This window comes from Carcharodon carcharias (genome assembly GCF_017639515.1).
Source record: "Carcharodon carcharias isolate sCarCar2 chromosome 29 unlocalized genomic scaffold, sCarCar2.pri SUPER_29_unloc_7, whole genome shotgun sequence".
Taxonomy (NCBI): Eukaryota; Metazoa; Chordata; class Chondrichthyes; order Lamniformes; family Lamnidae; genus Carcharodon; species Carcharodon carcharias.
The window spans coordinates 94,393-109,769 of NW_024470680.1; the positions used below are offsets into that span (position 1 = coordinate 94,393).

Genomic DNA, 15,377 nt, shown 5'->3' on the forward strand with positions numbered 1-15,377 from the left:
GGGTGGGTTTGTGTGTGAACGTGAGTGGGTGTGTGTGTGAACGTGGGTGGGAGTATGAAAGTGAATGGGTGAGAGTATGAATGTGAGTGGGTGAGAGTATAAATGTGAGTGGGTGAGAGTATGAATGTGGGTGGGTGAGAGTATGAATGTGGGTGGGTGTGAGGTATAAATGTGAGTGGGTGTGAGTAAGAATGTGGGTGGGTGTAAGTATTAATATGAGTAGGTGTGAGTATGAATGTGAGTGGGTGTGAGTATGAATGTGAGTGGGTGAGAGTATGAATGTGGGTGGGTGTGAGTATGAATGTGACTGGGTGTGAGTATGAATGTGGGTGGGTGTGACTATGAATGTGGGTGGGTGTGACTATGCATGTGGGTGCTTGAGATTATGAATGTGGGTGGGTGTGAGTATGAATGTGCGTGGGTGTGAGTATGAATGTGAATGGGTGAGAGTATGAATATGAGTGGGTGTTAGTATGAATGTGAGTGGGTGAGAGTATGAATGTGGGTGGGAGTACGAATGTGGGTGGGTGAGAGTATGAATGTGGGTGGGTGTGAGTATGAATGTGGGTGGGTGTGAGTATGAATGTGGGTGTGTGAGAGTATGCATGTGGTTGGGAGTACGAGTGTGGGTGGGTGAGAGTATGAATGTGGGTGGGTGTGAGTATGAATGTGAGTGGGTGAGAGTATGAATGTGAGTGGGTGTGAGTATTAATGTGGGTGGGTGAGAGTATGAATGTGGGTGGGTGAGAGTATGAATGTGGGTGGGAGTATGAATGTGGGTGGGTGAGAGTATGAATGTGGGTGGGTGTGAGTGTGAATGGGTGTGAGTATGAATGTGAGTGGGTGAGTGTATGAATGTGAGTGGGTGTGAGTATTAACGTGGGTGGGTGAGAGTATGAACGTGGGTGGTTGAGATTATGAATGTGGGTGGGTGAGAGTATGAATGTGAGTGGGTGAGAGTATGAATGTGGGTGGGTGAGAGTATGAATGTGGGTGGGTGAGAGTATGAATGTGGGTGGGAGTATGAATGTGGGTGGGTGAGAGTATGAATGTGGGTGGGTGAGAGTATGAACGTGGGTGAGAGTATGAATGTGGGTGGGTGTGAGTATGAATGTGGGTGGGTGTGAGTATGAATGTGGGTGGGTGTGAGTATGAATGTGAATGGGTGTGAGTATGAATGTGAGTGGGTGTGAGTATGAATGTGAGTGGGTGTGAGTATGAATGTGAGTGGGTGTGAGTATGAATGTGGGTGGGAGTACGAATGTGGGTGGGTGAGAGTATGAATGTGGGTGGGTGTGAGTATGAATGTGGGTGGGTGTGAGTATTAATGTGGGTGGGTGAGAGTTTGAATGTGGGTGGGTGAGAGTATGAATGTGGGTGGGAGTACGAATGTGGTTGGGTGAGAGTATGAATGTGGGTGGGTGTGTGTATGAATGTGAGTGGGTGAGAGTATGAATGTGATTGGGTGTGAGTATTAATGTGTGTGGGTGAGAGCATGAATGTGGGTGGGTGAGAGTATGAATGTGGGTGGGAGTATGAATGTGGGTGGGAGTATGAATGTGGGTGGGTGAGAGTATGAATGTGGGTGGGTGAGAGTATGAATGTGGGTGAGAGTATGAATGTGGGTGAGAGTATGAATGTGGGTGGGTGAGAGTATGAATGTGGGTGGGCGTGTATTTGTGAATGTGAGTGAGTGCGTATGTGAGCGTGAATGTGAGTAGTGAGTATGAATGTGATTGGGCGTCTGTGTGTGGATGCGATTGAGTGTGAGCAGTGTAGTCAGGCCCTGCACTGGTTAAGGTCAGGTGAGAACAGTGCTCTCTCTCGTGTTTGACATGAATACAGCTGCCTGTGCTGAGGAATGGTTTGGCTTTGAGACCAAGGTTGAAGAGACAGGTTGCACCTAAACTGGAACAGGGCCAACATTCTTGCTGGGAGTTGTGCTAGTGCTGTTGGTGGGGGACGGGGTTTAAACTAATTTGGCAGGGCGGGTGGCATACTGAGTGGAGGTACAGTAGGGGTGATTTACAGCCAAATCTAGAAGTGACTTTGTTCGTCAGTTTGAAAGGCAGAGCAAACAAGGCCTTTTAAGGCAGAGGGTAATAATGCAAGGCTGGACTGCATCTATTTTAACGCAAGGAGTCTTACAAGTCAAGCAGATGAATTAACACATGGGAATATGATATTGTGGCTATCACAGAGACATGGTTGAGGGAAGGGCAGGACTGGCAGCTCAATATTCCAGGGTACGGAATCTTCAGGCTTGACCGGGGAGGGTGTAAAAGGTGGCATTGTACTATTGATCAAGGAGTCAATTACTGTAGAAGGAGGGATGGTATCTTAGAAGGTTCCTCAGATAAGGCCAAATGGGTAGAACCTAAAAAAAAGGGGGCAGTCACTTTGCTGGGAGTACACTATAGGCCTCCAAACATTCAGCAGCAGATAGAGGAGCAGATATCAGAGAAGTGCAAAAATAATTGGGGAATAACAGTAGAGGATTTCAACTTCCACCAATATTAACTGAGATAGTCTTAGTGTGAAAGGCTTAGAGGGGGTGGAATTCTTAAAAGTACATCCAGAAGAGCTCTGTGAGCCAGCAGTAGAAAGTCCTACAAGAGAAGGGGCAATACTGGACCTAATCTTAGGGAATGAAGCTGGGCAAGTGGTACAAGTGTCAGTGGGGAGCATTTTGGGGATAGTGAGCATAACTCTAAGATTTAAGGTTGTTTTGGAAAAGGTCAAGGATGGGCCGGTCCTGAATTGAGGGAAGGCTGATTTCAATATAAGAAGACAGGATCTGGCCAAAGTGGACTGGGAGCAGCTACCTGTAGGAAAGTCTACATCAGACTAGTGGGAGTGATTCAAAAAGAAGAGAGAGAGTTTAGGGCCGACATGTTCCTGTAAAGGTGAAGGGTGGGACCAACAAGTCCAGGGAACCCTGGATGTCAAGGGATATCGAGGATTGAATAAGGAAAAAGGAGGCTTATGGCAGATACAGAGCGCTGAGAACAGTGGAAGCTCGAGAGTATAGAAAGTGAAGGGGGGGTACTTTAAAAAGTAATTAGGGGAGCGAAGGGGGGCATGAAAAAACACTGGCAGGCAAGATAAAGTAAAAATCGAAGGCATTTTATAAATATAAGGGCGAGAGGGTAACCAGGGAAAGAGTAGGGCCCATAAGGGACCAAAGTGGCATTCTGTGCATGGAGCTAGAGGACCTAGGTGAGTTTTTATAAATGATTACTTTTCATCTGTATTCACGAAGAAGATCAGGGAGGGGGACTGCGATATACTTGAACAAATTAGCATTGAAAGGGAGGAGGTATTAGCAGTATTAGTGGACTTAAAAGTGGATAAATCCCCAGGCCCAGATGAGATGTATCCCGGGCAAGGGAGGAGATTGCAGGGGCTCTGACATGAATTTTTAAATCCTCTCTGGCCATAGGAGAGGTGCCAGAGGACTGGGGGATAGCGAATGAAGTACCATTATTTAAGAAGGGTAGTAGGGATAAACCAGATAATTACAGGCCACTGAGTCTAACATCAATGATCGAGAAACTATTGGAAAAAAATTCTGAGGGACAGGTTTAATCTCCACTTAGAGAGACATGGATTAGTCAGGGATAGTCAGCATGGCTTTGTCAGACCATCATGTCTGACAAATTTGGTTAAATTTTTGGAGGAGGTGACTAGTTGTGTAGATGAGGGTTTTGCAGTTGGTGTAGTCTGCATGGACTTCAGCAAGGCTTTTGACAAGGTCCTGCATGGGAGAATGATCAAGGAGGTAAGAGCCCATAGAATCCAGCGCAATTTGGCAAATTGGATCCAAAATTGGCTTAGTGGCAGGAGGCAGAGGGTGATGGTCGAAGGTTGTTTTTGCGATTGGAAGCCCGTGGTGTGTGGTGTACCACAGGAATCGGTGCTGGGATCCTTGCTGTTTGTAGTGGATGATTTAGACGTGAATATAGGAGGTATGGTCAGCAAGTTCACAGATGACATGAAAATTGGTGGTGTCGTAAATAGTGAGGAAACTCTTAGATTACAGGACAATATAGATGGGCTAGTAAGATGGGCAGAGGAGTGGCAAATAGAATTTAATCCTGAAAGTGTGAGGTGATGCATTTTGGGAAGACGGATATGGCAAGGGAATATACGATGCATGGTAGGACCCTAGGAAGTATAGAGGATCAGAGGGGCGTTGGTGTACATGTCCATAGATCCCTGAAGGCAGCAGCACAGGTAGATAAGGTGGTTAAGAAGGCATATGGGATACTTGCCTTTATTAGTTGAAGAGCAGGGAGGTTATATTCTGGTCGCCACATTATAGGAAGGATGTGACTGCACTGGAGAGGGTGCAGAGGAGATTCACCAGGATGCTGCCTGGGCTGGAGCCTTTCAGTTATGAAGAGAGACTGGATAGGCTGGGGTTGTTTCCCTTAGTGCAGAGAAGGCTGATGGGGGGCCTGGTGGAGGTGTACAAAATTATGAGGGGCATAGATAGGAAGAAACCTTTCCCCTTAGCAGAGGTGTCGGGAAGCAGGGGGGCATAGATTTAAGGTAAGGGGCAGGAGGTTCAGAGGGTATTTGAGGGGGGATTTTTTTCACCCAGAGGGTGGTGGGAATGTGGAACACACGGCCTGAGGGGGTGAGGGAGGCAGGAATCCTCACAGTATTGAAGAAGTATTTAGATGAGCACTTGAAGCGCCGCAGCCTACAGGCCAAGCGCTGGAAATGGGATTAGAATAGGCAGGTGCTTGATGGCCAGTATGGACAGGATGGGCCGAAGGGCCTGTTTCGGTGCTGTATGATGCAATGACAGGAGAGGTTCTGTCTGCACTCACCAGTCTCTGCATTTGCCCCATGACCTTGGGGTGCCGAGCCAAACACTCGCTGCAAGTTTTCAAACGGCGACAGTCATCAGACAGCTTGGGGAGCGGGTCACACAGTGAACTCCCGGACTCCAACCCATACCTGACAAGAGAAAGGATGGACATTCCAGAACATTCCACAGCCTAAAGCTCTCAACCGCAATCGGGCCAATGAACAGAAACCTAGCTCTGAGCCCCCCACAGCACAACGCCAGCCGTGGTTTCAAGCTGCACGGCTGAGACAGGAGCTGCGAGGCTGCACCCATTCCCCAGCTGGGGGGGTCAGAGGGGCCCTCTGTGGCCGGTCACTCGGGGACGGGGACTGGGCAGTTCCCTCGAGCCGGGGTCAGTCGGTCACTTGGGGTCAGTCGGTCACTCGGGGCCGGGGCCTGGGCAGTTCCCCCGAGCCTTGGTCAGTCGGTCACTTGGGGCCGGGGCTGTTCTCTCGAGGCCGGGGTCAGTCGGTCACTCGGGGCCGGGGATTGGGCAGTTCCCCCGAGCCTTGGTCAGTTGGTCACTCGGGGCCGGGGCTGTTCTCTCGAGGCCGGGGTCAGTCGGTCACTCGGGGCCAGGGCCTGGGCAGTTCCCTCGAGCTGGGGTCAGTCGGTCACTCGGGGACGGGGCCTGGGCCGGTCACTCGGGGACGGGGACTGGGCAGTTCCCTCGAGCCGGGGTCAGTCGGTCACTTGGGGTCAGTCGGTCACTCGGGGCCGGGGCCTGGGCAGTTCCCCCGAGCCTTGGTCAGTCGGTCACTCGGGGCCGGGGCCTGGGCTGTTCTCTCGAGCCGGGGTCAGTCGGTCACTCGGGGCCTGGGCTGTTCTCTCGAGGCCGGGGTCAGTCGGTGACTCGGGGCCGGGGCCTGGGCAGTTCCCTCGAGCTGGGGTCAGTCGGTCACTCGGGGACGGGGCCTGGGCGGTCACTTGGGGACGGGGACTGGGCTGTTCTCTCGAGCCGGGGTCAGTCGGTCACTTGGGGTCAGTCGGTCACTCGGGGACGGGGCCTGGGCCGGTCACTCGGGGACGGGGCCTGGGCAGTTCCCCCGAGCCGTGGTCAGTCGGTCACTCGGGGCCGGGTGGTCACTCGGGGATGAGGCCGGTTGGTCAGTAAGGGCCGGGGCCTGGGCAATTCCCTCGAGCCGGGGTCAGTCGGTCACTCGGGGATGAGGCCGGTCGGTCACTCGGGGTCAGGGCCTGGGCGGTCACTAGGGGCCGGGGCCTGGGCGGTCACTCGGGCCGGGGCCTGGGCGGTCACTCGGGGTCAGGGCCTGGGCGGTCACTAGGGGCCGGGGCCTGGGCGGTCACTAGGGGCCGGGGCCTGGGCGGTCACTCGGGCCGGGGCCTGGGCGGTCACTCGGGGCCGGGGCCTGGGCGGTCACTCGGGCCGGGGCCTGGGCGGTCACTCGGGGCCGGGGCCTGGGCGGTCACTCGGGGCCGGGGCCTGGGCGGTCACTCGGGCCGGGGCCTGGGCGGTCACTCGGGCCGGGGCCTGGGCGGTCACTCGGGGCCGGGGCCGGGGCCTGGGCGGTCACTCGGGGCCGGGGCCTGGGCGGTCACTCGGGCCGGGGCCTGGGCGGTCACTCGGGGCCGGGGCCTGGGCGGTCACTCGGGCCGGGGCCTGGGCGGTCACTCGGGGCCGGGGCCTGGGCGGTCACTCGGGGCCGGGGCCGGGGCCTGGGCGGTCACTCGGGGCCGGGGCCGGGGCCTGGGCGGTCACTCGGGGCCGGGGCCGGGGCCTGGGCGGTCACTCGGGGCCGGGGTCGGTCAGTCCCCCTGATCCGGGTGGTGAAGGAAATGCTTGTGCTCCTACCTCTCAGCTTCATCTGCAGACAAGCAGCTCCCATTGCGAACGGAACGACACCACACGCAGCTGCTGCTGCTGCTGTTACAGGCTCCTGGGCTGCTGAATATTAAACAGGGATCCAGGGGGATGGAGAGAGCCACCATTGAGCCGAGCATGACACCCCCGTATCCCGCTGAGATGTACAGCTTCTTCCTCAGCCCCACTGCAGCGTGTGCAATCGAGCCTTTCATTGGCTCCCCAAGCACCGAGCTCCCTGCAGAGGAGGGGAAAACCCAGTCAGACAGCTCACTGAACGGGCGGAGGGTGGGAGGACAATCAGGGGGAAGGGAGAGGGTGGGAGGACAATCAGGGGGAAGGGAGAGGGTGGGAGGACAATCAGGGGGAAGGGAGAGGGTGGGAGGACAATCAGGGGGAAGGGAGAGGGTGGGAGGACAATCAGGGGGAAGGGAGAGGGTGGGAGGACAATCAGGGGGAAGGGAGAGGGTGGGAGGACAATCAGGGGGAAGGGAGAGGGTGGGAGGACAATCAGGGGGAAGGGAGAGCGTGGGAGGACAATCAGGGGGAAGGGAGAGGGTGGGAGGACAATCAGGGGGAAGGGAGAGGGTGGGAGGACAATCAGGGGGAAGGGAGAGGGTGGGAGGACAATCAGGGGGAAGGGAGAGGGTGGGAGGACAATCAGGGGGAAGGGAGAGGGTGGGAGGACAATCAGGGGGAAGGGAGAGGGTGGGAGGACAATCAGGGGGAAGGGAGAGGGTGGGAGGACAATCAGGGGGAAGGGAGGTCAGTCGGGTCTCGGAAGGGGATGGGTAGGAGGTAAGGGGCGACCTGACCGAGGTGTACAAGATTATGAGGGGCATGGACAGGGTGGATAGGGAGCAGCTGTTCCCCTTGGTTGAAGGGTCAATCACAAGGGGGCATAAGTTCAAGGTGAGGGGCAGGAGGTTTAGGGGGGATGTGAGGAAAAGCTTTTTTTACCCAGAGGGTGGTGATGGTCTGGAATGCGCTGCCTGGGAGGGTGGTGGAGGCGGGTTTCCTCACATCCTTTAAAAAGTACCTGGATGAGCACTTGGCACATCAGAACATTCAAGGCTATGGGCCAAGTGTTGGTAAATGGGATTAGGTAGGTAGGTCAGGTGTTTCTCACGTGTGGGTGCAGACTCGATGGGCCGAAGGGCCTCTTCTGCACTGTGATTCTATAAGTTAAGAATTGGGTGGGGAGGTTAGAGGATTTGGTCAGGGACAGGGGGTAGGGTGGGAGTTTAGTTAAGCGTTTGGAGTGAAAGGCTGGGTGGGGTCAGTCAGGAGAAGAAGGGGAGCTGCAGAGGGTTGATGGGGGAGAGGTGGGAGGTCAGTCTTGAATCAGGGTGAGAGATCAGTTATGGGGGTAGGATTGCAACACGGTTGGGAGGCTAGTCATGGCTTTGGGTGTGGGGAGAGAAGGTAAAGGCAGAGGCTGCTGTTATTTGGTGTGATTCTGGTTTTGCTGTACCTGTGTTATTTGGTGTGATTCTGGTGTTGCTGTACCTGTGTTATTGGGTGTGAATCTGGTGTTGCTGTACCTGTGTTATTGGGTATGATTCTGGTTTTGCTGTACCTGTGTTGTTTGGCGTGATTCTGGTGTTGCTGTACCTGTGTTATTTGGTGTGATTCTGGTATGAACGTGACTGTGCTAATTTGTGAGACTCTGGTGTTACTGTACCTGTGTTATTTGGTGTGATTCTGGTGTTACTGTACCTGTTATTTGGTGTGATTCTGGTGTTGCTGTACCTGTGTTATTGGGTGTGATTCTGGTGTTGCTGTACCTGTGTTATTGGGTGTGATTCTGGTTTTGCTGTACCTGTGTTGTTTGGTGTGATTCTGGTGTTGCTGTACCTGTGTTATTTGGTGTGATTCTGGAATGACCATACCTGTGTAATTTGGTGTGATTCTGGTGTTGCTGTACCTGTGTTATTGGGTGTGATTCTGGTGTTGCTGTACCTGTGTTATTGGGTGTGATTCTGGTTTTGCTGTACCTGTGTTGTTTGGTGTGATTCTAGTGTTGCTGTAGCTGTGTAATTTGGTGTGATTCTGGTTTTGCTGTACCTGTGTTGTTTGGTGTGATTCTGGTGTTGCTGTACCTGTGTTATTTGGTGTGATTCTGGAATGACCATACCTGTGTAATTTGGTGTGATTCTGGTGTTGCTGTACCTGTGTTATTGGGTGTGATTCTGGTGTTGCTGTACCTGTGTTATTGGGTGTGATTCTGGTTTTGCTGTACCTGTGTTGTTTGGTGTGATTCTAGTGTTGCTGTAGCTGTGTAATTTGGTGTGATTCTGGTGCTGCTGTACCTGTGTTGTTTGGTGTGATTCTGGTGATGCTGTATCTGTGTTATTTGGTGTGATTATGGTGTTGATGCACCTGTATGTTTGGTGTGATTCTGGTGCTGCTGTACCTGTGGTATTTGGTGTGATTCTGGTGTTGCTGTACCTGTGTTGTTTGGTGTGATTCTGGTGTTGCTGTACCTGTGTTATTTGGTGTGATTCTGGTGAGACTGTACCAGTGTTATTTGGTGTGATTCTGGTGATGCTGTACCTGTTTTATTTGTTGTGATTCTGGCGTTGCTCTACCTGTGTTATTTGGTGTGATTCTGGTGTTGCTGTACCTGTGTTATTTGGTGCGATTCTGGTGATGCAGTACCTGGGGTAATTTGTGAGATTCTGGTGTTGCTGTACCTGTGTTATTTGGTGTGATTATGGTGTTGATGCACCTGTATTGTTTGGTGTGATTCTGGTGCTGCTGTACCTGTGGTATTTGGTGTGATTCTGGTGTTGCTGTACCTGTGTTGTTTGGTGTGATTCTGGTGCTGCTGTACCTGTGTTATTTGGTGTGATTCTGGTGAGACTGTACCAGTGTTATTTGGTGTGATTCTGGTGTGACTGTACCAGTGTTGTTTGGTGTGATTCTGGTGTTCCAGTACCTGTGTTATTTGGTGTGATTCTGGTGTTGCTGTACCTGTGTTGTTTGGTGTGATTCTGGTGGTGCTGTACCTGTGTTGTTTGGTGTGATTCTGGTGTTGTCACGTGTGTTGTTTGGTGTGATTCTGGTGTTGCAGTACCTGTGTTGTTTGGTGTGATTCTGGTGTTGCTGTACCTGTGTTATTTGGTGTGATTCTGGTGTTGTCACGTGCGTTGTTTGGTGTGATTCTGGTGTTGCTGTACCTGTGTTGTTTGCTGTGATTCTGGTGTTGCTGTACCTGTGTCGTTTGGTGTGATTCTGGTGTTGCTGTACCTGTATAATTTGGTGTGATTCTGGTGTTGCTGCACCTGCGTTACTGGGTGTGATTCTGGTGTTTCTGTAGCTGGGTAATTTGGTGTGAATCTGGTGTTGCTGTACCTGTGTTATTTGGTGTGATTCTGGTTTTGCTGTACCTGTGTTGTTTGGTGTGATTCTGGTGTTGCTGTACCTGTGTTGTTTGGTGTGATTCTGGTGTTGCTGTACCTGTGTCATTTGGTGTGATTCTGGTTTTGCTGTACCTGTTTTATTTGGTGTGATTCTGGTGTTGCTGTACCTGTTTTATTTGTTGTGATTCTGGTGCTGCTCTACCTGTGTTATTTGGTGTGATTCTGGCGTTGCTGTACCTGTGTTGTTTGGTGTGATTCTGGTGTTGATGTACCTGTGTTATTTGGTGTGATTCTGGTGAGACTGTACCAGTGTTATTTGGTGTGATTCTGGTGTGACTGTACCAGTGTTGTTTGGTGTGATTCTGGTGTTCCTGTACCTGTGTTATTGGGTGTGATTCTGGTTTTGCTGTACCTGTGTTATTGGGTGTGATTCTGGTTTTGCTGTACCTGTGTTGTTTGGTGTGATTCTAGTGTTGCTGTAGCTGTGTAATTTGGTGTGATTCTGGTGTTGCTGTACCTGTGTTATTGGGTGTGATTCTGGTGTTGCTGTATCTGTGTTATTGGGTGTGATTCTGGTGTTGCTATACCTGTGTTATTGGGTATGATTCTGGTTTTGCTGTACCTGTGTTGTTTGGCGTGATTCTGGTGTTGCTGTACCTGTGTTATTTGGTGTGATTCTGGTATGAACGTGACTGTGCTAATTTGTGTGACTCTGGTGTTACTGTACCTGTGTTATTTGGTGTGATTCTGGTGTTACTGTACCTGTTATTTGGTGTGATTCTGGTGTTGCTGTACCTGTGTTATTGGGGGTGATTCTGGTGTTGCTGTACCTGTGTTATTGGGTGTGATTCTGGTTTTGCTGTACCTGTGTTGTTTGGTGTGATTCTGGTGTTGCTGTACCTGTGTTATTTGGTGTGATTCTGGAATGACCATACCTGTGTAATTTGGTGTGATTCTGGTGTTGCTGTACCTGTGTTATTGGGTGTGATTCTGGTGTTGCGGTACCTGTGTTATTGGGTGTGATTCTGGTTTTGCTGTACCTGTGTTGTATGGTGTGATTCTAGTGTTGCTGTAGCTGTGTAAATTGGTGTGATTCTGGTGTTGCTGTACCTGTGTTATTGGGTGTGATTCTGGTGTTGCGGTACCTGTGTTATTGGGTGTGGTTCTGGTGTTGCTGGACGTGTGTTATTTGGTGTGATTCTGGTTTTGCTATACCTGTGTTATTTGGTGTGATTCTGGTTTTGCTGTACCTGTGTTATTTGGAGTGATTCTGGTGTTGCTGTACCTGTGTCATTTGGTGTGATTCTGGTATGACCCTGCCTGTGTTATTTAGTGTTATTCTGGTGTTGCTTTACCTGTGTTATTGGGTGTGATTCTGGTGTTACTGTACCTGTTATTTGGTGTGATTCTGGTGTTGCTGTACCTGTGTTATTGGGTGTGATTCTGGTGTTGCTGTACCTGTGTTATTGGGTGTGATTCTGGTTTTGCTGTACCTGTGTTGTTTGGTGTGATTCTGGTGTTGCTGTACCTGTGTTATTTGGTGTGATTCTGGAATGACCATACCTGTGTAATTTGGTGTGATTCTGGTGTTGCTGTACCTGTGTTATTGGGTGTGATTCTGGTGTTGCTGTACCTGTGTTATTGGGTGTGATTCTGGTTTTGCTGTACCTGTGTTGTTTGGTGTGATTCTAGTGTTGCTGTAGCTGTGTAATTTGGTGTGATTCTGGTGTTGCTGTACCTGTGTTATTGGGTGTGATTCTGGTGTTGCTGTATCTGTGTTATTGGGTGTGATTCTGGTGTTGCTATACCTGTGTTATTGAGTATGATTCTGGTTTTGCTGTACCTGTGTTGTTTGGCGTGATTCTGGTGTTGCTGTACCTGTGTTATTTGGTGTGATTCTGGTATGAACGTGACTGTGCTAATTTGTGTGACTCTGGTGTTGCTGTACCTGTGTTATTGGGTGTGATTCTGGTTTTGCTGTACCTGTGTTGTTTGGTGTGATTCTGGTGTTGCTGTACCTGTGTTATTTGGTGTGATTCTGGAATGACCATACCTGTGTAATTTGGTGTGATTCTGGTGTTGCTGTACCTGTGTTTGCTGTACCTGTGTTGTTTGGTGTGATTCTAGTGTTGCTGTAGCTGTGTTATTTGGTGAGATTCTGGTGTTGCTGTACCTGTGTAATTTGGTGTGATTCTGGTGTTGCTGTTCTTGTGTTATTTGGTGTGATTCTGGTGTTGCTGTACCTGTGTTATTTGGTGAGATTCTGGTGTTGCTGTACCTGTGTTATTTGGTGAGATTCTGGTGTTGCTGTACCTGTGTTATTTGGTGTGATTCTGGTGTTGCTGTACCTGTGTTATTTGGTGTGATTCTGGTGTGACCGTGCCTGTGTCATTTGGTGTGATTCAGGTGATGCTGTACCTGTTTTATTTGTTGTGATTCTGGCGTTGCTCTACCTGTGTTATTTGGTGTGATTCTGGTGTTGCTGTACCTGTGTTATTTGGTGCGATTCTGGTGATGCAGTACCTGTGGTAATTTGTGAGATTCTGGTGCTGCTGTACCTGTGTTGTTTGGTGTGATTCTGGTGATGCTGTATCTGTGTTATTTGGTGTGATTATGGTGTTGATGCACCTGTATTGTTTGGTGTGATTCTGGTGCTGCTGTACCTGTGGTATTTGGTGTGATTCTGGTGTTGCTGTACCTGTGTTCTTTGGTGTGATTCTGGTGTTGCTGTACCTGTGTTATTTGGTGTGATTCTGGTGAGACTGTACCAGTGTTATTTGGTGTGATTCTGGTGATGCTGTACCTGTTTTATTTGTTGTGATTCTGGCGTTGCTCTACCTGTGTTATTTGGTGTGATTCTGGTGTTGCTGTACCTGTGTTATTTGGTGCGATTCTGGTGATGCAGTACCTGGGGTAATTTGTGAGATTCTGGTGTTGCTGTACCTGTGTTATTTGGTGTGATTATGGTGTTGATGCACCTGTATTGTTTGGTGTGATTCTGGTGCTGCTGTACCTGTGGTATTTGGTGTGATTCTGGTGTTGCTGTACCTGTGTTGTTTGGTGTGATTCTGGTGCTGCTGTACCTGTGTTATTTGGTGTGATTCTGGTGAGACTGTACCAGTGTTATTTGGTGTGATTCTGGTGTGACTGTACCAGTGTTGTTTGGTGTGATTCTGGTGTTCCAGTACCTGTGTTATTTGGTGTGATTCTGGTGTTGCTGTACCTGTGTTGTTTGGTGTGATTCTGGTGGTGCTGTACCTGTGTTGTTTGGTGTGATTCTGGTGTTGTCACGTGTGTTGTTTGGTGTGATTCTGGTGTTGCAGTACCTGTGTTGTTTGGTGTGATTCTGGTGTTGCTGTACCTGTGTTATTTGGTGTGATTCTGGTGTTGTCACGTGCGTTGTTTGGTGTGATTCTGGTGTTGCTGTACCTGTGTTGTTTGCTGTGATTCTGGTGTTGCTGTACCTGTGTCGTTTGGTGTGATTCTGGTGTTGCTGTACCTGTATAATTTGGTGTGATTCTGGTGTTGCTGCACCTGCGTTACTGGGTGTGATTCTGGTGTTTCTGTAGCTGGGTAATTTGGTGTGAATCTGGTGTTGCTGTACCTGTGTTATTTGGTGTGGTTCTGGTTTTGCTGTACCTGTGTTGTTTGGTGTGATTCTGGTGTAGCTGTACCTGTTTTATTTGGTGTGATTCTGGTGTTGCTGTACCTGTGTCATTTGGTGTGATTCTGGTGTTGCTCTACCTGTGTTATTTGGTGTGATTCTGGTGTTGCTGTACCTGTGTTGTTTGGTGTGATTCTGGTGTTGCTGTACCTGTGTTATTTGGTGTGATTCTGGTGAGACTGTACCAGTGTTATTTGGTGTGATTCTGGTGTGACTGTACCTGTGTTGTTTGGTGTGATTCTGGTGTTCCTGTACCTGTGTTATTGGGTGTGATTCTGGTTTTGCTGTACCTGTGTTATTGGGTGTGATTCTGGTTTTGCTGTACCTGTGTTGTTTGGTGTGATTCTAGTGTTGCTGTAGCTGTGTAATTTGGTGTGATTCTGGTGTTGCTGTACCTGTGTTATTGGGTGTGATTCTGGTGTTGCTGTATCTGTGTTATTGGGTGTGATTCTGGTGTTGCTATACCTGTGTTATTGGGTATGATTCTGGTTTTGCTGTACCTGTGTTGTTTGGCATGATTCTGGTGTTGCTGTACCTGTGTTATTTGGTGTGATTCTGGTATGAACGTGACTGTGCTAATTTGTGTGACTCTGGTGTTACTGTACCTGTGTTATTTGGTGTGATTCTGGTGTTACTGTACCTGTTATTTGGTGTGATTCTGGTGTTGCTGTACCTGTGTTATTGGGGGTGATTCTGGTGTTGCTGTACCTGTGTTATTGGGTGTGATTCTGGTTTTGCTGTACCTGTGTTGTTTGGTGTGATTCTGGTGTTGCTGTACCTGTGTTATTTGGTGTGATTCTGGAATGACCATACCTGTGTAATTTGGTGTGATTCTGGTGTTGCTGTACCTGTGTTATTGGGTGTGATTCTGGTGTTGCGGTACCTGTGTTATTGGGTGTGATTCTGGTTTTGCTGTACCTGTGTTGTATGGTGTGATTCTAGTGTTGCTGTAGCTGTGTAAATTGGTGTGATTCTGGTGTTGCTGTACCTGTGTTATTGGGTGTGATTCTGGTGTTGCGGTACCTGTGTTATTGGGTGTGATTCTGGTGTTGCTGTACCTGTGTTATTTGGTGTGATTCTGGTGTTGCTGTACCTGTTTTATTTGGTGTGATTCTGGTGTGACTGTACCAGTGTCGTTTGGTGTGATTATGGTGTGACTGTGCCTGTGTTATTTGGTGTGATTATGGTGTGACTGTGCCTGTGTTATTTGGTGTGATTCCGGTGTGACGGTGCCTGTGTTATTTGGTGTGATTCTGGTGTGACGGTGCCTGTGTTATTTGGTGTGATTCTGGTGTGACGGTGCCTGTGTTATTTGCTATGATTCTGGTGTGACCGTGCCTGTGTAATTTGGTGAGATTCAGGTGTGACTGTACCAGTGTTACTTGGTGTGATTCTGGTGTTGCTGTACCTGTGTAATTTGGTGTGATTCTGGTGTTGCTGTACCTGTGTTATTTGGTGTGATTCTGGTGTTGCTGTACCTGTGTTATTTGGTGTGATTCTGGTGTTGCTGTACCAGTGTTATTTGGTGTGATTCTGGTATGACCGTGCCTGTGTAATTTGGTGTGATTCTGGTGTTACTGTACCTGTGTTATTTAGTGTGATTCTGGTGTGACTGTACCAGTGTTATTTGGTGTGATTATGGTGTTGCTGTACCAGTGTTATTTGGTG

The 15,377-nt window shown here is 49.6% G+C and overlaps 1 protein-coding gene across 1 annotated transcript in view; it reads right to left on the reverse strand.

Annotated features, from left to right (window-relative positions):
* Positions 1 to 4,838: 4,838 nt before the first annotated feature.
* The window catches only part of megf8 (multiple EGF-like-domains 8), a gene marked incomplete at its 3' end in the record, with an annotated part of 790,270 nt that continues 779,731 nt past the window's right edge, over positions 4,839 to 15,377 (reverse strand). The window contains exons 32-33 of the mRNA XM_041181277.1: positions 6,672 to 6,918; positions 4,839 to 4,968 (exon numbers count right to left, since the gene is read on the reverse strand). Of these exons, the coding sequence (XP_041037211.1) occupies positions 4,839 to 4,968; positions 6,672 to 6,918 (377 nt within the window). The remainder of the gene's footprint in view (positions 4,969 to 6,671; positions 6,919 to 15,377) is intronic.